The sequence below is a fragment of the Apus apus genome, chromosome 4 (genome assembly GCF_020740795.1).
Source record: "Apus apus isolate bApuApu2 chromosome 4, bApuApu2.pri.cur, whole genome shotgun sequence".
Lineage (NCBI taxonomy): Eukaryota > Metazoa > Chordata > Aves > Apodiformes > Apodidae > Apus > Apus apus.
Window position 1 is genome coordinate 88,331,533 of NC_067285.1, and position 24,258 is coordinate 88,355,790.

The 24,258-nt window shown below is 36.6% G+C and overlaps 1 protein-coding gene across 3 annotated transcripts in view; it reads right to left on the bottom strand.

The window, feature by feature from the left end:
* SLAIN2 (SLAIN motif family member 2) overlaps nt 1–24,258 on the bottom strand; it is a 33,336-nt gene that overhangs the window by 6,583 nt on the left and 2,495 nt on the right. The window contains exons 2-7 of one of the 3 annotated variants that reach the window (XM_051617756.1): nt 16,920–17,068; nt 12,368–12,532; nt 10,912–11,073; nt 9,293–9,652; nt 6,775–6,912; nt 1,686–1,763 (exon numbers count right to left, since the gene is read on the bottom strand). In XM_051617756.1, the coding sequence (XP_051473716.1) occupies nt 1,686–1,763; nt 6,775–6,912; nt 9,293–9,652; nt 10,912–11,073; nt 12,368–12,532; nt 16,920–17,068 (1,052 nt within the window). Of the gene's footprint in view, nt 1–1,685; nt 1,764–4,613; nt 4,933–6,774; nt 6,913–9,292; nt 9,653–10,911; nt 11,074–12,367; nt 12,533–16,919; nt 17,069–24,258 lie in introns of those variants that run through there. The other 2 variants (XM_051617758.1, XM_051617757.1) reach the window with 2 other exon arrangements.

The following is a 24,258-nucleotide window of genomic DNA, read 5'->3' on the forward strand; positions in this document are numbered from 1 at the left end:
CATGGTTCCTCACTCTATTATTTTACAAATAATATGAACTCAAAAGAGAAGTTAATATTCTGTACATTTCCACAGCTCCAGACTAGGCCATCGACCTTATCAGCATTCCAGACATGTCTAGATGAAGGTGCAGGCACAGCCAACTGGGAAGACAGCAAAGGTTTGCAGAGGAATTGAGATGTGGAATGGAGCATCTGCCCTGTGAGGAATGGCTGAGAGAGCTGGGTCTGCTTAACCTGGAGAAAAGGAGACTGAGGGGGGATGTCATAAACACCTGTAAGTATCTAAAGGGCAGGTGTCTGGAGGATGGGATCAGTCTCTTTTCAGCAGTGTCAAATGACAGGACAAGGGGCAATAGGCAGAAGCTGGAGAATAGGAGGTTCAAGTTAAACGTAAGGAAAAACTTCTTTACTGTGAGAGTGACAGAGCACTGGAACAGGCTGCCCAGAGTTTTCAATGTCTCCAGAGAAGGAGACTCCACAACCCATTTGGGACATGTTCCTGTGTGACCTACTGTAGGTGATCCTGCCATAGCAGGGGGGGGTGGACTAGATGATCTTCAGCAGTCCCTTCCAACCCTGACAACTCTGACTCTTATGCCAAAGCAGAACACAGAGAAAACTTTCCTCCATTTGCTATGAAATATTATGAAGACTGAGACCTCCTGTTAAACCAAAGTAATGATATGTTTCTAAATCTTTTTGCAGGGAATGAAGTTGACTCAAAGAAGTCTGCATTGTTAAACCACAGAGAGAAATGCATATATTTTGTCAGCTGGTCTCAATATCGGCATGAAGAACTCTTTAACAATCCTTACAGGATTCCAGCATATACAGAGCTTATGAATTGGTCTCAAGTGAAACAGGATCTTTAAAATGAGATCTTCTAGATTGTCATAGACAACAGGACCAACTATGCTTAAAACCAAAATAATTAACTTGATTTTATCTTACTAGTGACACTGAGGCAGTGTCATATACAAGGCTGCCAGAATTAAACATCAGCTAAAACTTGTCCAGTTAGATCAGACTCAATTATGCATCATGTTCTTAAAAAGAAACCAACTTCAGCCATTAGCAAACTGTAACATCATATACAATAGCCTCTAATTTCTTTAGAAAAAAACCCCACAAATCTAAGTTATCATATGTTGGGGTTAATAATCTAGTTTTGAGAGGAAAAGAGGAAAGTGCAAGCACTTGCACACGTATGTGTAAAACATGCTGACATTTGATGTTCATTCTTTCAAAGGCAGCTTTTTTTCCAGCACAAAGGGTGATATTTTAACTTGCCTGCATATTTTTGCACAATCAAAAAGAGAACAGTTTTTACAACCTTTGTTTTAAAAACTATATTTTATGATTTAAAAAATTTCTATCCAAATGTACCCCTAATGAATATGGATTCAGGAGTCTACTTTTCTAATCCAGATTTCCTGATTAATGGTACAAGTCACCAATCCTTGGATTTTATCTAAAAATTCAATTTAATACTTTTCCTCCAATATAATGCAAGGTTGCATTTTTAATGTTTAGACCAAAAAGTTAACTTTCATACAGCAAGGACCACTTGGTTAATCTCAACATGCAACAGCAATTTTATTAATTTCAAATATGTGAGCTTTAATGCAGGTGAACAATTATCTGAGATTTTTGGAGCTTGATAAGAGGTTGCAAGTTAATTACCTCCTTTTGTAGATGGAGTTTGAAGAAACTGTTTGGTTTTGAAGGCAGCACGAGGCAAATTTTTCTGCCTTTGCAGAGCTGTTGAAAGACAAGAAGTGTTATATTTGTCTAAGAAGGTAAGAAAACTAAATTTATTGGGAATTTCAGAATTGCATCCACTTGTGAAGCATCAAGGAACTGAGTGAGTAAAACACTCAAAGCTGGACGTGGTGGGGTTTTTTAAATGGTGCTTGCTCTTAATGACAGAGTTACAAAGGAGCATGTCAGAAATTTTACAGTGCAAAATGCGCAGATTCTGTAAGAGTAAAGCTTCTTGCAGGGCAAAAAGCCCAGAAAGGCAAAAAAAATTAATACACCAAGGGCAGAACAAGCCACCTAGCAAACATGCTACAGCAATGAGTGCAAGATTAGAGGCAAAGATGACAATGAAACCTTCATATTTGACCTAGCAAGACTAAACTTTTCATTTTAAAGGAGCTTTCAAAAAATATTCTAACACAAAACAAAAGCATAAATCTTTGGCTAAATATTATCATAATCTTATAAAAGTTGTATTTTTCAGTAATGCAAGCATAAGCCATTTTGAGAGATGCCTGGGTTTTTTTTCCACTCAAAAAGTATACAAGAGGGCTCAAGCTTAAAATGAAGACATAACATTAAGAATCATCAGCTGCCAGCATGTAGTCTGCATGACAAAAAATGCTTTTTATTGCTCCTATGCCCTGCCTTTTTTCTAGTAATGTTCAAGGGCTGATACTGCCTTGAAATGACCTCACTACCAACCAGTTACCAAGAGAGAAGCCAGTGTTCCAAGAGCTGCAGAAACTTGGCAAGGAGAGAATTACCTATTGCCAGAAGGAACGCATTGACTCAGCGTATTTTCACCACAACATATTTAAGGGGGAGAAGGAGGAAAGTAATCAATGAAATAAAGCTTCGCCTACAAAGGCTTCTCAAAATGATAAGGTATGAATAAACATCTGTGCTCACCCCAGCGCATGGAGTTTTTATAGTAGCATAGAACTGATCACACTAGCAAGGCTTATTTCCACAGTGAGAAGGAAGGAGAATGGAGGAACAGCTGTGCATAAAGATCCTCACCCTGAGTAAGCAAGCTCAGAAATCCTATCACCAATTGGTGAGTATCACTAGAAAGAAGGTAGGGGAGGAACAGCTGGAATCCTAATAATGTTTAATCCTTTTAAAAAACTTAATACCATATAATAATTGCCATCACCTTTTCCATCCTTCTTCAGTCAGTGCAAGACTCACAATATTTTGTGAACTATAATAGTTAATTTGTGTGTTTTACCTTTATTCTGAAAATACAACTAGGCAGTTATTCATTTTGGTCTTAATAAGTAAAATCTGTAATTTTCAACCAACAGCAAAAAGGAACTGAAGTATTTCTAAACATTTTAATGCTGCCTATGGCTATTGAGAATAAAAAAACCTATTCCTTCTACCAACTAGAATCTAATGCAGAAAAGCATGTGGCAATATGCAATTCTTATTCAACTTCTGGCACATCCTTTTGCTATAAACTTAAGGTATACCCATTAACAGCCAATTAAGCACATTAAGATGTTTAACAATGAGCACAATTCCTAGGAATTTAGCGAGGAAGGCCACTGGCCAGTGTTTCTGTCCACAAATATTCCAGTATGCTATTTTTTTACTGAATCAGTCTTTTTTTTATATATACCACAGAAAATGAAGAACAGCTTCTTCTTTCATATTCATAATCTTTAACTTAGTTTTCCCTAACTCATTCAGTTGGATTTAAATATGCTACTGCATATGGCACTAAGTTTCTTCCTCCACAATTATTTACCCTACTTGCAAGTCAGGTATGTGAAATAACAGCGAAAGTATTTAAAATATATTTATCAAATTCCTTCCTTCTCGATGGAGAATCCAGAAAATAGAGACTCAATAGCTAAACAATTCTGTGCACCGAATCACTGAAAAGAACTTCAGGCAGTGCAATCTGAGCAATGCTGAGGAAACATGCAGTTTGAGATAAACGTGGAGTGCATGCTTATCCACACTATTTGTTGCTCTTCAAGTGCTCCATATACTATTACACTGCATGTCACAAATAGTGCGTGCTGAATATGTGTAGTTGTGTTTACTTCTGATTTATTCAGTTGGAATACTGAGTTTCCTCAAAACACACTTTTCTACTCTCAACATGCCAAGCAGCTGGATCCTGGCAAGTAGACTAGTTACTTTACTGATAGCTTGAACAATCTACAACTTAGCACTCTGAGAAAGTATTATATTTAACTCTGTTTAAAGATTTAACATCCGTGTGCCAATGGTGCCAGCTAAATATCACACACCACCCACTAGAAGGCACAGAGCTCCTGTGTGGAAGTCATCGTCTACAGCTTTACACAATCTAGGTAATGCAGGGTCCAAACACAGAGACTTCCTGTTATTTTAACACTTCAAAGTGTAAAATTTCTGTTCCTTGGAGAACATAAGTATTACTTTATCTGCCAGTGTTTTAAGGTGAAATATTTAATAGCTTTCATATACAGAAAGTACTTTCTGCATAACAGAATGAACAATCAGATATAAATTAAGATTGTGATAGTTACAACTGCTACTTAATTTACTCAGTCTCTTTTCAATAAATAATTGGATTTTTCTCATCACACAATCTTAAAACACCAAATGTTTTCATGTTGTACAGTTGTACCTCTAAGCATATTTTATGCAACTTACCTCTACTCTTTAAGCAAGTGTGTACAATTTGCCTATGTAACAGTAACAGGAACTGTCTTTTCAGAAACTCACTGGATTCCTAACTCATTTTTGAATGCCAGCAACCATAGCAAGTTCAGTACTGCAGCCACAGCAAATGTGCAAGTAAATTATGAACAGCAGATCTTTGACAAGGAGAAAAGTAGTGACCTTGGGTGGCAAGCCAGCATCTTTGCAAAGGTAAGCTCATGCAAAACTAGCAGGTATATGAGGAAGCTTCAAATCCCAAGACACAGAAGTCATTGCCAAGGGAAAACAAAAGTTTGCTGCAATATAACAGTGCTTTGTGCAAGGTGACAAAATATAAAACCAATAAAACAAAAAGTACACTATAAAAAGGACACAATTCTGGAAATTTTTATACAATGTGGTTTTGCAGAAAATTTTTTTACTCCAGACTAAGCAAAGATACTTACTCATTGACTTCATACACAAACCGTTTTACGATTGTCAATAGCAAGACTCTGACAAACATCTGTAAGAGCAGGGAAACTGTAAAAGCTAGAAATCTGGGCTTCATTAATGATGCTTAACTTACATTTAAATGTAAGCTGGTCTAGAGTGGTTCATATATGGGGAAAGATTCCCATGAAAGGCAAGCAGATTTATGTAGTAATTTCTGCGATTCTCAATGCATCCACATGTTGAAAAAATTACACGTACATGTATAAATACATGTCTGACTTCCTCGGCTCCTGCACTGAAATAACTCACTAAATATTGAATATTGAGACTTCTGCTTTCTGATCTTTCCATAAAGTTTCAATGTGAATACAATTTTAATATCAGAAATAGCCTTCTAGCCAACTAAGCTGCCCTCTGTGCTCTTACGTTCCCAGTTCACTCAATTTTAAAACGCCAAATAAAATTTGCACAATTTTTTCACTAAAAAAAGCTTTGTTTCCTTAATTTTCTTTTAGGTAATTTTGATTATTCTTCCCATCTAAAAATAACAGTTGGAGAGCTGCTGTCCCAACTGCTCCAAGTGCTTTACAGTTTGATAAACTTGCGAAACAGCTAACAGTCCTGTATTTGACCCAAATAAAAGGTCCTTTCCATTGTAAATCCCAACTTCTTTCTGAGTGCTTGTGAATAGTGGAAGAAGGGCGCAAAGTGCAAGGAAGCTGGGGTAACCTGTATGAACAATCACAAGGTCACACTAAGTTCTTTAGCTACAGTATCACACACCTAGGACTGACTGTCCACACGACTGTCTGGCCTGAGTCACTACAAAGATAGAAATCTTGTAGTCATTGGCGTGGTCTGTACTCTTTAGTCTGTATTTAACTGTATTTGGTTGCATTAACACTCTTTTGAAAGGACCAGTTAACAAGGGCAGCTAGGCAGGCCAGCATGCCTTTATCATTCAATGGGCAAAAATATTAAAAACATTAGTTTCATTCACAAATTAATATTACATTTCCTGTCAAATATTTAGATTACTGATGAACTTTTATCATAGAACTTTCATAGTTCAAAGGTCTACACATAATATTCATAATGTGCTCTTCTCTTGAAAATGTCACACAAGGTTATTAAATTCTGAAACTTGCTTTAAAATAAAATGGTCAGGAAACATTTAAACAACAGGAACTGTCAATATTGACACATAAAGAAGCACTGAATATTTAAGTGTCATTTGCTTTGGCTTAAGGTCACCATTTTCAAGAGACTTGTGAGATTAGCAACAGTCTGGTATTCAGCAGTTCAATTTTGAACAAACTAGCAGCCCCTAGCACAGCAATGGGCTACTTTATTTCATGTGACACAGGTTAATCCAAACCTTTTCCAAGAAGTAACTAACATTTTTAAAAAGTAAATAAAATCTGCAACTGAATATGTAATTTGCAGATGACAAAACAAAAGAAACTGCAAACAAGGCTTACATGTGCATGAATGCATTTTAGATCAGCTTTCACTAGTCAAAAGCAATAAACATCTAGGTGTTTTTTTCATAGCCTGTTAATTTTCTGCAGTCTAAAAAGAAAATTAAACAGTACAGAGTGTTATACCTTCTATAAATCACGGAAAATAAATGGTTTCAGAAATGTTTAGATAGTTACACTCTTTATAGTACTTCTACATATACTTATAGAAAATTATTTATTATAGCTTAAATAAGAGATCCAGACATTCTTTGAATATATAATCAGGACCAGATTTTGTGTGCCAAAAAAGCAGATTTACACAGGTATGATTAAAAAGCAATATTAGCATCTCCAGGTGGCACTTAATGTTTATCTTTGCCATGAAACTGAAAGACAGCTGAGTTCCATCACTGAATTCTGAAATATAGATTGAAGAGTCAGGTACTTACTGGCTGAGGCTTGAGGTTGAATGCGAGGTATTCCTCCATTTGGCACTTGGAAGTTTGAGTCACTTCTGCTGTTTTTCACAGACTCAGCTTGGATGTTAGATGTCCTGGACAGGTTTGGAAGACTACGCCTTAGTTTTTCTGTACAAAATAATACAAAGATACCTCAACATGATGGACAGAGTTCAGGTTATGAGCTCACAGCTGAACTCCAAATCTAAGTGACACAAAATGCTAGCCATATAAAACCACACTACAATTTAGAAGTATATATTTTCTTCTGTATTATCCTCAGATCTATCACATACAAAACATTTATATAAAAAAACAAGAATGTACATTTTTCACCTGTGGTGAAAAAAGTCAAGCATCATGTGCTTTGAAATTGAAACATATCTGGATTATGATTCTCTGTGTTTGTTTTTGTGTTGTTTTTTTTTTACTGTTTTGGAAATTGAATAGGCAAACCTAGTTTGCAGTTGTGCATTTTTTTAGTCTTTACTGAGAACGTTATTTTTAAGACAGAATGCCTGCCTGAAGATTAAAAATACATAATTATTTGAGTAAATGTTTAGGACTAACCAGTCCCACAGCAGCTCATTATACAACAGCCACCCACTTTGAAAGAAACTCTTCATACACAGCATTCAAAATGATTTAAATGTCCAGTTATGCTTCATCTTTCACACATGACTTGACTGTCTATTCAGGTAATACTGAAGGGTTCTTCAAGGGTTTTCTAACATTTGTACCATTGCTCACAAAATATAAAAAGATGCCATTAAATTCTTCTCAAGTCTAATGACATTCTATGTATCTCCAACCCCTGCAGAGCTGGGTTGATGACATACTTTGGACAGAAGACTGCAGATGCCTTGCCAGGATGAGTGGCCAACCTGATTCTGTAGAGGGATGCAGGAAAGAAGTAAGCTAACCATGCACAAGCACTCAAGATGAAAACAGAAGAGTCTTCACAGGCTTGAATATTCCTACAAATGTACTTCCTGCACTTGGTAGTTTGCATTGCTTTGCACTGCAGATGGTGCATTGTTGAACCCTGTCAACCTAATTTCTCTCTAACCATTCTAGAAAAAAATCCCCAAAGAAATCTCAAACAACTTCTTTTTGCTGCTGCTGTATGAACTCTGAATGTCCAAGCAACATTCAACTGCAGAAAACCCACTGCAAGAGAATTCCTTGGACGTGTTTCAGAAACATGATCGCATGTTCTATTTTGAACCCTCTGGTATGTGGGATACCAGCTTTTGGTACCTTGCCTCTCATGGGATATTTTTGTTGTTGCTTATCTAGTATGCATCAAGACTTTCATGAAACCCCAGAAAAAGAACAAGAAAGGAATTGTCAACTAAGTCACAATATAACTGATTAGCCTTTGCATTGTACTTTTTCCTATATACCTAATATTTCCCCAATCCACTATGACTAGACGACACTTAAGCTAACCCTTCCAAAGATATTCTTCAATGATTACATTTACAGGATCATCTTTCCCCAAAAGCTCTATCCTAGCACACTAATTTTCCTGACTAAAATTATAAAATTTCTTAGTCAATGAAATTATCTAAGTAGCACAGTCCTCTTTGCTACCTTAATGGGAAGAAAAAACAACCAACAAAAATACACCCAGAAGAGAAAATGTTTAAAAATGCATGTCTACATCATCTCTACTGCAGACACTTTGCTGCCATCTTACTTGAAAGATGAAAAAAAATTAGGTGAATTATTAATATCTAAACACATTCTTTCTAAATTTTTTATTTGCCAGGTAACAGCTACATTTCTTGAAGTGGGAATATGCTTGTGAAATTTCAGCCCAGTTAAAGGAGTTTCTGCCAGATTGCTATCAGGAAAAAGTACATTTAGGAATAAAAATGATATCAAGATTACACATTACTTTGTTCTATGCCAATATAGTAGAATTGTGTCAAGTTTATGACAAGTGTAACTTTGTTACACAGCAATTTGCACAGCTTTGAAATACCTAGAAATATGAAAAGTCATGCTTTAAGTACTAATATTTAAGGCTACATTGATACTCAAGGAGATCAGAGTCCTACAATGCTAGAAGAAAGTATTCAACTATCTCAGAGGCTACAAACATGCATAAATTGCAGTGTTACTCTTATCTGACCAAAGTTATTTTCCCTGCATTTTACCGTGTCATCTGTAAGACCTAAACCTACTGGTGAACAAGTTTCCTTTGCGCCCTGCTTTATTTTAGTGCATTTGCCTGCCAAAGATAGAACTCTGTCACCACGAAACTCAATTACACCCAGAGTGACTGGATAACATCTAAAATAAATACAAGCCTATCAACTCATCTGACTGTAAGAGCTCACCAGCACAACTTAAGCTTTGCTTGCTCTGCTTTTTTTGTTGACTCTCAGATTTAAACCATGATGTTACACAGGCATATAGTTTTAGCACTGCACACTGACCAAAATCCTTCACAGGAACCACACAACTACCTGTGCAATAAATTAGAGTCAGAGCTTTTTACCTTCACTTTTGACATTGCTAGTTTGCAAATCTGTAGCATGGCCTTGAAGAGAGAGACGAGGTTGCTGTAAACGGCTAATCATAGGTTGGGGCGACACTCGGCTGTACTCTATGCTTCGAGCAGGTGATCGGGAGCGAGGTGAATTTCTTGGAGATTGTTTTGGTGAAGGCCAGGGAGAACTGCGAGGTGATGGCGAGAACCTGTTGACAGCGGGGTGCACTGCATGATGTGTGCCATCTTCTTCATCTTCTAGACTCTGTGCATCAAGCTCCTGATCACTGAACGTGCCTCGCCTTGTAGAATTGCAAGAAGAACCAGAACTTCGCCGAGAAGCAGTTGCTGCGTACTCTTGTCGGAGGCCTGGCAACAAAGAGAACATTGTTTACTTGCTTCCAGCCCACAAATGGTTCAAACTAGTGACAGTGCATACAAATATATATCCAGTGCTCAAACTCATATAACGCACATCAACCCCTTTTATTTGAGGTATTAATTCCAGATTAGTATCAGAAGTAGTCATCTACCAGCTGTTGTCTTGAAATAAGTAGGTGAGCTCATTCCTGTTCCTAGTTCAGCAATTATCAATATAGGTGTGTTGTGTACGTGTTCAACTCCTCTCCTAGGCTCAGTACTTGCAACATAGGTTAGCCTTAATTTTAATATAATGTAACATCCTGTAATAACTGTGGTGGCCACAGTGCAATGTCACTTGCAACATATTAGTAAAGATAACAAAGAAAGCTGTATGACATAAGCTACCCCTAGAGAAACAGGAGTTGTTAGACTAGTGGTCTCCAAAATGGGGTGCACACACATCACGAGATAGGCAAAACAATCCACTGGGGAGGAGGAATAAAATTTTGTACTACTACTACTACTATTTTTAAATCGCATTTATTTAATCTTTATATCATCTTTAAAAATTCTATTTTCTTGTACATTTATGTATTTCTGTGTACTTAATATATTAGTAGAGTAAAAAACCCATACATATATAGGATGTTTGGAGTTGTTTTTTTTTGTTTTGTTTTGGTTTTTTTTTTTTGTTTTTTTTTAGTGAAGTGGTACACAATGGAAAAGTCTGGTGACCACCTAGTTAGATAACATATTACTAACACTTTCTGCAATCTCAGGAGGAACAAGAAGACTGATAAAGTCTCAACTAAATCTATAATAAAAGAAAGACATCTACATAGGTGCTTTTCTTAACTACTCTTTGCCATACTGACTTTACATTTTGGTGATTTAAATCATGGCTCAAGAACTAACGTCCACATGCCTGGATTACATTTGGAAGGCATGCATCTCCTGAGAAGACTGGTGGTGGGCAGTGGTCCAGTCTAATAACCATCCTTTTAGTCTATACCATATGCTACAATCCATACGCTCTCCAGCATCTCTTTTGTCCACTGTTACTGAAGAACACTTCTGCAGAGCAACCTCCTTTCCTTATCCTGGAGGCACAAGTCCTTAGTCAGCCTTCTCAGGAGAACTACATTTGTACACCCACAGTAGAATCTATACCCATTTTCCATCCCTGGTAAGCAGGCAGTACTGCTGTTATTCAATTAAAGAAAAAATCAACTGCACTTATTTTTTTCCAGATGGAAGATACTTACTTTCTTCCTGCATTCGTGCTAAAATCTGCACATCTGTAACATCATTCAGCTTGTAATTAGACCCAATAGAGTCTTCATCCATCTCTGATGCACTCAATTCACTGTCCAGAGAGGACTGTGGGCTTAGTGGAGGATTTCTATCTGCTGAACTTTTAAGGTGACCTACAGAAAGAAAGTTAATAGGAAAAGTTAAAAAAAAAAAAAGGCAAGCTGTATTTCCTTTCATAATAAAAGAACCACCAATCTGAAAACAGATTCTGACTTAGAGAGTGTCACAGACCATTTGAAACATTTGATTGCAAACCTAGGCTGAAAGTATAATATCATCTGGTCTACCCCTACCAAATTTAAACTGCTATGAAGTCTGCACAGCTCTTGCAGAAAGAGCAACTGCATACCTGTTCCATTTGTGCTTTCATTCTCATCTCTGTATCGCTACCTTGTAAGATCAAAGTTTGACTGTATCTTCCTTGACTTGCTGATCCAATTAATATTTATTCAGTTTAGAATGCTTAAGCTACAGTTTATCTGATTATACTATCTGTCCTATATATATACATTTGCTAAATATATTAGAAAAACTCTTCCAATTTGCTGCCTTCTGGCTAATGCCCCATTGCCTGTCACGTTTGATCTCTCTTTCCTACAGGCAGGTACAGCATTGTAGCACACAATGCAGAGCAGAGCTACACAGATTAAAACAAAACCTGGATACTGGAGAGCAGGCTTCTCTTTACAAGTCCACAGCAAACTACAGATAGCTGGACAGTCTGTGCAATCTTTTTTTCCTCTTCCCTGCAAGCTAACTTGAATTAAAGTATATATAATAAGGCAACATTCTGATTTCAGAGTAGAAAGATGTTTCCAACATCAGTTTTTCCAATGCAAAGAAAGTATCCATGGTGCAGAATAAAGGCAGAAAACAGTGCCAAAAGTTAGTGTTTACACTGATGACTGCAGAACCTAATGGGATGCTTTTCATTACAATACATGCTTCTTCCTTAAATTATATTGTTCACATCTCAGATGGACACAACGCATACCAAGTATTTCAGTTAATAAGTAATAGGGTAGCTGCAAAGACTTTAACACTGATACCTATTCTTTAAACACCTACTAGACATTTTACATGCCAGTCAATTATGGGGCCAATTTTGGAAGCCACTTATTTATGTCGGGACTCTACAGAATTAATGCTACATGTTTTGGTCTAACTGCTAATATGTATCAGTGATATTAGGGACATGGGTAACCAGAGCACACATTCTTAGTGTATCTCAGGCCAGAAAGTTTGAAAAAAAACCCCTTCCTAAAAAGTTAAATACTGCACAATGCAAACATCTGACAACAGACTGAGAAGTTTTTGTCTCTTCTTACTCTAGTTCAAGGCAAATGTAATCCAAGACATTTTTGAAAGAAAAAAGAGAAGGAAGGAGAAAAGAACACACACGCTTACCTGAGGTACCAGGAGGTATGAGCTGTTTCACTAAAGCAGATTTCACTGGTGTTGATGAGGGAGAGTTGAAACCACTGCTGTAGGGACTACTAGTATTTGGACTATAGGAGCTCGTGTAACTGACCGCATTGAAAGGGCTGCTGTACAAACTCTGTCTCTTGAGAGCTGTGTGAAGGAGATGAAAAATGACAAATTACACTGAAGGAACTAATGAAAAATAAATACAACACTATATGGCACCTTCAGTGTGATTTAATTACTACACAATTCAAGTAGAACATTTAATTTACCAGGAAGTTTTTAAACTGATTACTCATCTCCTGGATACAACCATACTGTGGAAGAAGTGGAAAAGAAGGGCAAGACAAGATAGTGACGAATATTTTCCTTTAAAAAATACAGATCTGAGATCACTACAACTGATCTCTTCAAGATGTTCAATGCAGGCGTTGAGAGGCAGGAAGAAAGCAACTCAAAAGACTGTAGTAGCTAAGCTACTCTAACTCTTGACATGAAGTCAAGTTCTCCAGAATTCACAGACCTGTCTAAATGACACAGTATTTCAAAAAGTGCCCCCAAGACTGGCAGCACAGAGCTGAGCAACACCACCTACAAAATTCCCCAAATCATAAGGTAAAATTAAAAAAACATTAAGCATGGCAAATGCTTCAGTTTGTATTTTTGAGCACCACAAACCTACTAGGCACAATAAAGCAAATTGACTGTAGGATTATTCCCTTCTGTATACCTCCTGTTCTAACACTTTTGGATTTTTATGTCTGTGAGTTTCAACCCCATACACAATGTAAGACCTAATATTCTTTACTTTCATCTTCTCTTTATTGTAAATATTTTAATGCTGAAATATTTTCAGATTAATGTTAACCGCTGGCAAACATTTTCCCCTATTTTCAGGTGTATGATTTGTATAGTTACTTAAATGTGCAGAAATTTACATTTCATTTTAACAGAAAATGGAAATTCAATGAGGGAAGTTGGAACCGAGGAAAATTTGGTCACTTTTGGTAAAATCAGTTCCTTCATTGCTGAAAGTATTTTATGCTAACTAGAGTTGTATTTTAACAAAGAAGAAATTAAATTGCAAAACATTAAACTGAAAGCTGGAGATACAAACTTTATTATATGCACAACTAGATTAGATTAAGTTGCAGCTCAACTACATGCTAGAAGCTAAACTCTAAGGCATGACAGTATTGAAACTATGCATATTTATTATAAAATGACAATAATAGGCCTAGCAAATGTATGACAATACACTCAACTTGTTCTAAAAAAAAAAAAAAAAGAGTAAAGCAGAAATTAAGGTATTCAAAGAATATTGTGTGATGTTTCCATTACTGACAAAGGGCTTCAATGGCTACTGGTAATAGTTGATCAAAAAAAAGCAACTGAATTCCAATTTGTTTACTAAGTATCCTTTTATTCACTCTAAGATTTTTTTGCTGGTTTGACATTGCAAGAAGCCAAAAGGAACTACAGTTGCATGAAATGCTGCTTTCAGCAGCAAAGCCTGTGTCAGCTCCTTCTCCCACCCCACTTTGCTCTTGGTCACTACCTTCTCAGTTGTCCAGTACAATGGTGGAGCTGCACTATTATCCAGCCTACTAAAGTGGATTTAGGTTAAATGCATCTAAAGTATTTTAACTGATTACAACAGTGAATTAGTTTTTATTACTGCCCAAAAAAACATACCCAAACAAATGGATGGCAGAATGCAGCACCAATTAAAGCTTACTTTACAGCAGATTCCTTAAATTGCACCTCACATAAAGATAATTTCTGGAGTTTAAACCAGTTAATATTACTAGTGCTTTAGTTAGAGTGAAAAGACAAGTTACAGACAGAGGATGGAAAGTTTTCCAGCCTTCACTGCAAGTCTTAAATTATATGCACCAATTTCCACAATTAGTGAATTACATGAATTTTAGCAAGCCTTACTGAGGTACCTCGACTTTATTTTGAGTGTCAGATGGGAAGTTTCAATTTTATTTCAAAGCTCAATTAACAAAACCAGTAATTACAAGCCAGTTGCATTCTGCTTCACTTATGAGACAACTCCTTTGACAGCAAATGCTTCTGGCATTCACACAGGAACCCCAAAGCACCTATTCCAACTGAACCTTTGTTCTCAAGCCAAAGAGATTTACTTTTCATCTCTTGCCAAAAAGGACAATTAAAAAAACCCTAAAATCTAAGTCTGCACAACAATTCTTTATTTTGTACTTATTACACAGACAAGTATTTTAAAATATTAGCCACAAATTAGAAAACAATTGTACTACTGTATAATCTTCAAAACATGCTCTTTCTACATACAGATTTCTTCAGATGAAAGGATACTTTTGTTACATATAAAAAGTACACTCTGGTACATGATGACACTTCATATGCTACAGCAGTTTTCATCCTTGCTAATGTGAACTACCTTCCTCAGCACTGTAATTTTCCTCAGAAAAAAAGCTGGATCCAAAACATTTTTCTGGCCTAGAATTCCTGAAGTTTTTCCAACAGGGATTTCAGTAACTTTTGGAAGAGAAAAATAGTCAAGGCAAAAGAAACACCAAAGATTCAGCAGAGAAAGTAACAGCAGTATAAAAAGAGTTTTCCACAGAGACTAGAACTGAAATTGATAACCTATTACTAGTTACTGGTTCCATTTAAGTGATGCGTACATGAGGTACAAGTACTATGTAAAATACAAGTCACAAGATATTCCAGAAGTTGTAGACTTGGAAACATACTCAAGGCTATAAGCAGCACTACTTGCCTTCTCTAGTGAAGCTTCCTGCTATCCCATGTCTTTGAGTAGGCTAGTTGTTCTAAAGGACAATTTTCTTTTTTGTTACAAATTCATTTTTCCATGCCAACTGCTCCAACCAGCAGTATTAGTGCCCACCTCTTCTACAGCTAACATTTTACCCTATTAGTACTATAGATTAAATACTGCAAGGATCACTGCCAGAAGCAAATTCTCAGTCTATGGAAAAAAACAGGTAAAGTTGCCTAGACACATCATTTGAATGATCAAACTTTCAAGTTTGTTCATTTCACAGGGAAGCTTCTTGTCACTCTGCTTCACCTATGACTGATTTTTTTAAAGATACCCCAAAGGTAACAGAATTTGTGGTGCATCTGGAAGATTTCTACATAGTTCTGAAAAGCTGTTAAAACATGAAAAGTATTGTTCATGCTTAATCTAACTGCTACCCAGTCCTAAATACTCAGTAGTATTCAAATTCCCCAACTCATACCATCATTAATAAATCCCTGTCATCTGAGTACTTTTCATTGTTTATAATTTTAGTCTTTGTCTGTAGCAAGCTATATATATATATATATCTCATGTTAACTGTTCAGGAAAATTGTTAATAGACATTTGTCAAGACAGCATACACAAAGCACAAGAAAGATGAAAGGTGACTCATACTGAAGGCACTTTCACCATTATGCCCGCAAGTTTTATAATAATAAGAAATGGACTTTTCATGTGATCTACCAGCAATGCTTTCACATTTTATTAAGAACAATTTTAGTACAAAGCAAAACAGACTTAGTTGCTCCAGAAAAGAATCCAAGGAGGGAAAAAATGTTAAATAAAGTCAGCACAAAGTTTATGTAGAACCATGTAAAGGAACTGGTGGTTAGGAACACTCCTAGAACTGTCTGTTCACATACTCTTAGCTGAAGTCCAGCCACTCTGATAATTCCTGAAGATAACAGTTTAAAAAATAAGATCACATGTAGTTCAAGACTGCAAAAAGATGGAAATACAGGGAGAGCGTAGATATTGATCGAAAGCAAGTTCTCTCAGAGTAATTTTTTTAAAATTACAATAGGTTTTAACAGGGAAATTTAAAAATTAAGCAAGAAAGCAGATGGACATAATTCTAATCAGACCTTCAGCATTTTGCTGGTTTGACTTAAAAAAGCTGGGAATAAAAGTGTGGAGAATGTAGGCTTTCATCCTCACAAGGCCAAACACTCAGTCCTTCAACAGTTTTGGTTATAACCAACTTGTACCAAGCAAGAATGATGAACTCTGGATTTTTTCATCTGACTGTGACAAGATTGGAAATAACCAGGGATGGGAGGGACAGAAATCAGTATTACCTCCCTAAAGTTTTCAAGAACTTCAGCCTGTGTTTCTTTAGATGAAATAAAATACCTAAATTGAAGTTCCATGTTAACATACTGACTAGAATGTAACAATTAACATAACAATTTAATATAGGATTCTATTTTAAAATAAGAAAACCTCCAAGTTAAGGGGAGTTGTTTCTTCCTGAAAACTTCTGACCAAATTGTAACTCTGTAGGTTGCATAAAAGTCAGGATCCAATGCTTCCTTTCCTTCTATTCATATAGACCAGAAAAAAGAGTAGAATGAATTACTGTTTGCAAACCAAATTAAAACTTTTGACAGAAGTAACCGCTGGATCTCACCTTCTTCTCTCACAACTATCTACTAACTAATTCTAACTAGTTTAGAATAAATATATACAACCTGGTGGTGTTAGTATGCAGGAACTCACCTGACATTGTCTGTTCCAGCCTGTGGATCAGCGACTTTTTAGCACATTCAATGTCAGGACTTGGGTAATCCAGTACCTGCCTGCACCAAACTAATGGACTGACACATTTTTGCACTGGAGTCAGTTTCTTCTTTGGGGACATATATAACCTGAAAAGAAGAGAAAAAAATACATCTATGCAGACAAAATGCCACATATTACGTTATTTCTATTTTTATGCTACATCTACAGTACAATCCAAAAACAAAGAAAGCACAAGTTTTACCTTTAAATTATATATTCGAATACAATGTAATACTGACAACATACGGCTACCCAAAGACTTCAGGCAAGAAATTATGCCTATTTTCTACACTGGGATATACCAACTAATATACCTTCAGACATATTAGGCATATGGACAATTTCACTATGTCACATAAATGTAAAAATCAGGATTACCCTTTTCAGATTTCAGTAACGTACATCTGAAAAAGATAATAACGCTCTATGCAATACGTAACTGTTTCCTAAACTCAAAGATGTAGCAAATGATAAGCATTTTAACAGCCAAGGAACAATGCTAAAGTACATAGAACATATCAGTAGCCTTGAACAACAAACATTTTGTTTTATTTTAAATTTGTATCCTAGAACCTGATCCTTTAGTTCTCCTTCGAACACAGAACAAAGGGACCATCTCTGACGTAAGGAGTATACAGTCAAGCATTAAAAACAAGGAACAAGAGAGAACCTGCACAGAGGAGAGAGAAACAATGAGATCACATTGTTCTGCAGGACATGCTGAGGCCTTTGCATGCCCATCAGCATTCCATGACTGAAGAAAAAAGTACTCCAGTTTAAAGGCTACAGAAATTCAGCTTAAAATTTCTTCTTCCTCAAAAAGCAGATTAAAGGAGAAGTCCTAATCAACCACACACTCAAAATAGGGATATTTAAGTCTTCTCTTTGGACTAGAACCAACTTTGGAATTATGCTTTGGCAAAGACAACAGTGAACTGCAAGATCTACAGCTCTGACTAGAACTTATGCATATGCATAAATGGTTAAATGAGTGTTTCTTCTAGGACTGACGGACTTCATACAGTGTGTCACATACAGCCATATTGACTTGGAGTATCTTAGGAACATCTGAGAGCCTAATCAGCCATGTTTCTATACAAAACAGACAGCAAAAAGTTCTTGGTTCCTTTATGCCAATGACATCAGTGACACACAAGTTATTTCTCACAGCTCTATTATGAGATTATTAGCTGATCCTTCCTCTGTAATTCTAGAACTTGAATTCAATATGTTTTATAAACAGCTTTTAAAGTTGTTGGTTTTTTTCCTTAAATAACTACCCTTTAGGTCACTTCTTACAAAGGCTTCCCAAGAAGCATGTTTATAAAAACCCCACAAATATCTTGCCCAAAACACTGACTGCTTTATTCAGAGCATGCTCTGAAACACTCTTCCCTCATAAATGCAGAAATTAGAATGTTATATTTGCAAATGCAGGAGAGAGAATTTTTAGTACCTTCCAGGCTTTCAAAATTGTTACAATGCAAATAGCCACTGCCACATACTTTAGTTCATGTGGCTTATGCTCTGGCCAGTATCATGCTGGTCATTAAAACAGAATTTGTATAAATCCTCACAGTCTTTACAAGCCCTCTGCCCATAAGAAAAGCTAAGAGCCCATCCACCTGGATGCGTTCCTGTGTGATGTGCTCTAGATGACCCCGCTCTGGCAGGGGGGTTGGACTAGATGATCTTTTGAGGTCCCTTCCAACCCCTAGGATTCTATGATTCTATGTATTTCTAACATTGAAAATCCTTAGAAAGCACAAGAGCCACTCAATTTTTACAGTTTATGTAAACAGTTACACAAATCGTACTTGCTGTGATTATCTGTATATAGCTAAAAATAAAGTCTAACATTTACTAGCTCTCTAACACTTCAAACTTACTGTCTTTTTAGCATTTGCCTGTTTTCTGTCCTGAGGTACATTTACACAATACAAAGAAGTGTCAAAGGTAACAAAGCCAATTTTCATGCTGTACAGGCTAGACTCCTAGCTCTGTGGATAGCTGACATGCCTTGCTGTGTTTGAGAAGTTCCATGCACATTTGGAGTGTGTACAGCTATACGCACTGTAAGAGGCAAGAAACTGAAGTGCATGTCCTTTTTGAAAGACACACAAAAGCAGTATCTTCAACAAACCTAAAATACTACCCTAATAAAATGGCACCTGATATTTTAAGCTTAAATACACCTCCTTTTGTAACCAAACATATATCGCAGATTCTCTCGCATCTTTCCAGTCAGCTGTTTTTACTTTGTTTTCACACCTTATATTTCTAGAAAAGACAGAACTTGAGAACCTTCATGTAACTCCACAACCTCATGACAAGCACATGTGCACCAATGCAGTAATACAATGGGTCTTTCAGTACAGTTTCTTGCACACCATGCAATTACAAAGTCACATTATTAAAAAGCAGTGATCTTAATTTCGCATCTGTCAAAGAACAGCCAATCTCAACTTTTGAAACTGACTTAATTCTACTTGCTTTGCCTAATTTGGATTTTAAAAAATTAGACCAAGGGCAAGGCTAAGAATCAGAGTAGTATTTCCACTACTTCTTCCTCTTTCCCCAGCAGTAGGGACAAAGAACAGAAAAGATACTATGATGCATGCACAAAACTTCAGGCAGCTATGTGATCATTTTTGTCAAACTACTGTTTGACCCAAAAGATACAGGTCCTCCTTAGCTGAAAAGCTCTCCAGAAGAGATGCATTCCCATTTGTAGCCATTAATGCACTCTACAGCAATGTAACTGGCCCTGACTGGCTGCACAACAACTTCAAGACTGAAGATTACCAGTATGATTTCATATATCCTTAAACACTACTAAATCACCTTCTCAAAACAGGAAGTTGAAAACGATTGAGGAAGCTGACAGCTTACAGCTACCACCCATACTACAAATACTAACACACCAGAAATCTAAACTCCAACTTCTCCACAAGAAAGCAAAGACTCTACAATTCAGTAATACATGGTCATATAAAAGAAAACAGCATATAAAAAGAAGCCCAGGAGCTTCAACCTATTTTGAAACAGCTTTAAGAAGCCCAGGCACTGATTCTTCTGCACACAGTAATGTTCCCTTCCTTCAGCTGTCACTAGTCAACTATGCCACAGCAGCAGTGCCAATCTGGAGTTTAAAGCACCCAGGGGCTGTACTGATTAGTTCCAGGAAGACAGCACAAAAAGGGCAGAAAGACTACTGTCACTACAAGCTCATATGGTAATGTCAGCCAAGTGGAACAAGCTGTAGCATGTTGCACTGAAACACAGCTGAGTCGGAAAAGGCTTTGAAGGAACAGGATCAACACTGAGGTAGCAATGGAATATCTGTGTAGGGATTACCTCACATGAGAAACATATCCCAGTGCATTAAAATACAAGAGGATAGTTGCCACAGAAGCCAAGATTCTCATCAGGAAGAAAGGAAGTCTTCTTGTACCAAAATCCTTCTACTGCCCAGTAGAAGTGTGAGGGGAAAAAAATACAGATGAACATGAAGTCACAGATCTGAATTAGAAAGAAGACAGCAAGTGGAAGGAACTAGAGTTAGAGCTCATTTATTTTAGATACATTAAGTTCAAGTGAAAACTGGCAGGTACAATAGAGGCAATGAAACAAGAAAGCAGATAAATATGTAGCAAAGAAAAGTAGGATCAAAAAAGCAACCTGAAGTGATGTGAAAAAAAGAAAGTAGAAATCTAAGGACAGATCAGTAAGAAATTCCACTAAAATACAGGAGGGAAATTCACAATGAGAAGCTACTAAAAAATCATGAGACAATAATACCAGACAGTCTCAGATACAGACAACACAGTGTCTGTATAAACTCTTGTAGATCAGGCTAAAATTTTCAAGAGATCCTATCTGAAACAATTTAAATAAGCTAAATTTTAAGATTAATTTTGACTAAATAGTTAAAGATCTGAAGAGAATCTCTGGTTGTTAAAAAAAAGAAAGCAAAACCTAAGTGACATCCCCGCACATATCTGGCCCACAGATTTCCTCTTTCTTCCTCCCCCACCCTTAGCAAAGTTGCTATCCTGCAGTTGTAACTGACTGAGGCACATTGCTCAGCCTGTAATTACTAATTTGGTGGTGTACTTTACTGAATGTTAAATGAGAGATGAAGGAGTTACAGCAAAACTCCAGGTCTCACATAATAAGGCGATGAATACTAGAAAAACGCTTTGACAATCTCATTAAAACTTCATTTTTAAGCAGCACTTCTTAGCTACATGATCCAATTCTACAAGTAGAATTGGAAGTATTCAGAGAGGTTGCCAAGTATAACTGGGAAAACAACTACCTTTCTGTCACCAGCAATTAAAGATAGGTAGTTGTGCTCCGGTTAGGTGCTGGAAATTAAGCCATTATTCATTTCCTCATCTCAAAAGAACATGAGGCTGTCTGAAAAGGATGTTGTAAAGGGGAAAAGGGGTCTTAAAAACTTGGAAGACTCCTTTAACACTGTCATGTATCTTCTTCAGAACTGCTACACAAACTCTGTACAAGTGTCTACCACCTGAGAAGCATCTCAGAAGGCATCTGTCAGACCATATATGGTCTAACGTGGTATTGGTGATACTTCCATGGAATAGTGAAAAGTTAAGTGTCCTGTTAAATGTGTTCCAAAATATAAATCTGCTTAAATACTAGGCTTGAGAGCTCTATCAACACTTTCAAAAAGTAGAAATATGAATAGTGCCTAAAAAAAAGACACGATTATGAAGTAAGTTTTATAAATACCATTAAAAGACTAAAGGAAATTGGTATTGAAGCTTTCATAACATCAAAACACGAAACAAGTTTAAAAGCCATAAATAACACACAAGAAGCTAGAAATGGAAATAACTTATTCCTATAGACCTCAAACATCTGTTTCACGACAAACATAGGTATCTCAAAGACATTAATCAAATGGTATATTTGATGTGACACCAGCTGTTTCATTTGACAAGCTGGTAACTTGTCTAACCCTTAGTTCTGTCACGTGTTTCTTTTCAAATTACCTTCCTAGTCTGAGAAGCCATTATCTGAATTTGGTTTAAAACCCCAACTTTAAATAAAAATTGACATTTAATCAGCCACAAAAGGGAAAACATCAATTTCTCCTTTACTTAGGTCATTGGGCAGGAATTCATCAGAACCTGTCCAGTTTCCAAGAGGCCTCAACCACATTAATAAAATGCCATTTTAGCAGCTGAAGAGGAAATGCTGCAATGTAATCTCAGCAATAAGAGTACATCCAGGTGCAACTCCATCCTAAAACACTCACACTAGTAGCTTCCTATGGCAAACTTCAGGGTTCCAAAACAAAGTTAGTGCTGAAAGGACATCAAGCAGTATGAGCTGAAAGGCAGCCCTTACAGATGACAACCATGTGTTCATCCTCTGTATCTCAAAACAGCCACTTAGCCAATTAACTGGAATGGACGACTAGAACAGAAATGTAGACTATTAAATTGGTACCAGTTTAATAGAAACAGCATCCTAATGACAGTGCGTACAACAATAAAAGCACTTGCTTTTCATTTTAACTAAACAAGAGACCAAACCAATATGAGATCTTCAAAAACACTACAAATACGACTTTGAGCTATTAACAACCCCCCGTAATTTCACTTTAAACACACAGTAACTCCCTTTCATTTGTAAAGTCAGCCAGCTGTTAGCTATTTCAGCCCTACCAAGGAGACTAGACTGCAATGACATGTCCTCATTTAAAGAGCACACAACTGTTCTGAAGTTTGCTGAGCAATTACATGTACAAAACCAATACACAGTAAGCTCTATACTCTTTGAAGCACATATTGCCTATAAAGTTTGAAGAAAAAGCACTGTACAGCTCAGATAAGTGGCTGTGCAACAAGTAACCACAAAGCAAGTTACCGTGGATTCACAGCTGAACAACTAAACTACAGCAATTGCCCACGTGTGCACACTTATCCTGCAATAAACCCAGGACAGCTCTTTATTTTTATTTTTTTTTAAAAAAAAAAGAAGCATAGCAAGCCACCTTGCGTAGTTACCAAGTTGTCTTGAATGTGCTACACATCCACACCCAACCTTACCCAGCAAGTCAGGCAAGGAGCTGTATACCTCATCCTGCTTCTGAAGAATTTTCCATTCTAGTCCCCTGTCCTGTCCTTTTGTCTTTTTAATTAATTAGTTTTAAAAGCCCTGTACTTATTTAACAATTTTCAAATTTCAATTTGATCCAATCTGGTTCAAGTTAAATATGAACACCCATTGAACAGATCACCAAAGTCACCAGTAACTTTTCAAGGAAGTAACTAGCAGGCCTAAAGAAAAGTCTCCATGGGACTATGTACTGCTCAGTACTCTGTGCATGTGCACATGTGCCTGTTTGCAACTTCCAGTACCCTACTAGGAAGAAAGTTTCAGCATATCAAACAGGATTCAGAAGCATATGTCCATGAAAATCTAAATTAACTAAAATTTTGAGTAATTTATCATTATTCGAAGATTGTCTCATGTGCTAAACTGTTTAAAACCTAAAACATATATGGATTTATCTAACCACAACCAAAAAAACCCAAACAAACAAGCAAAAACATTAACAGTCCAAAGCTCACTAATACTGTAATGCTCTTTTAATAGCTAATGCTGCTACTAAAGCAGTATCATCAACTTCATTTCACCTGTTCGTAAGTTAGGCTACTTTTACCTTCTCCTTTCATTTTTTCACTTCACACTCCTGTCCTGTGTAGACTTACCTAAAAGCATTTAATGAATTAAAACCTTAAAATGAGCTGATCAACTCCAAAATGTAGATTTAAAAAACAACACGTCACATTTCAGTATCAATTTCAGTCACAGTATCAACTGTTCCATCCTACATTCACAGCCAGACTTCACAGGCACTAATCACTTGCGAGCATTACATGTAAAATAATGTGATTTTAGTTGCAAAGACTTTCTTCTGCCATTACAAGGCAGCAGACAATTTCATAATGGGGTATATAAATACAAGGGTTGAAAAAATGTCTGTACTACACAAAGCAGAGAGAACAGAGATAACCAGCACCCTTCATCATCTGTTATTTCTCACTGAAAGGTCCCTCTGATATAAAGTTAAGACAAATCTAAGCTTGTCTAAGCCGACAATCAAAACAGGGAAAATAAATCAATTTTTTATGTATCAACTGTGATTTAAATTTAGTTTGTTTCCATGTAAGGGTTGCTCAGCTGGTAAGTGGTCTTTGATTTCTACAGCGGTGTACTTCCATCATTAAGCACT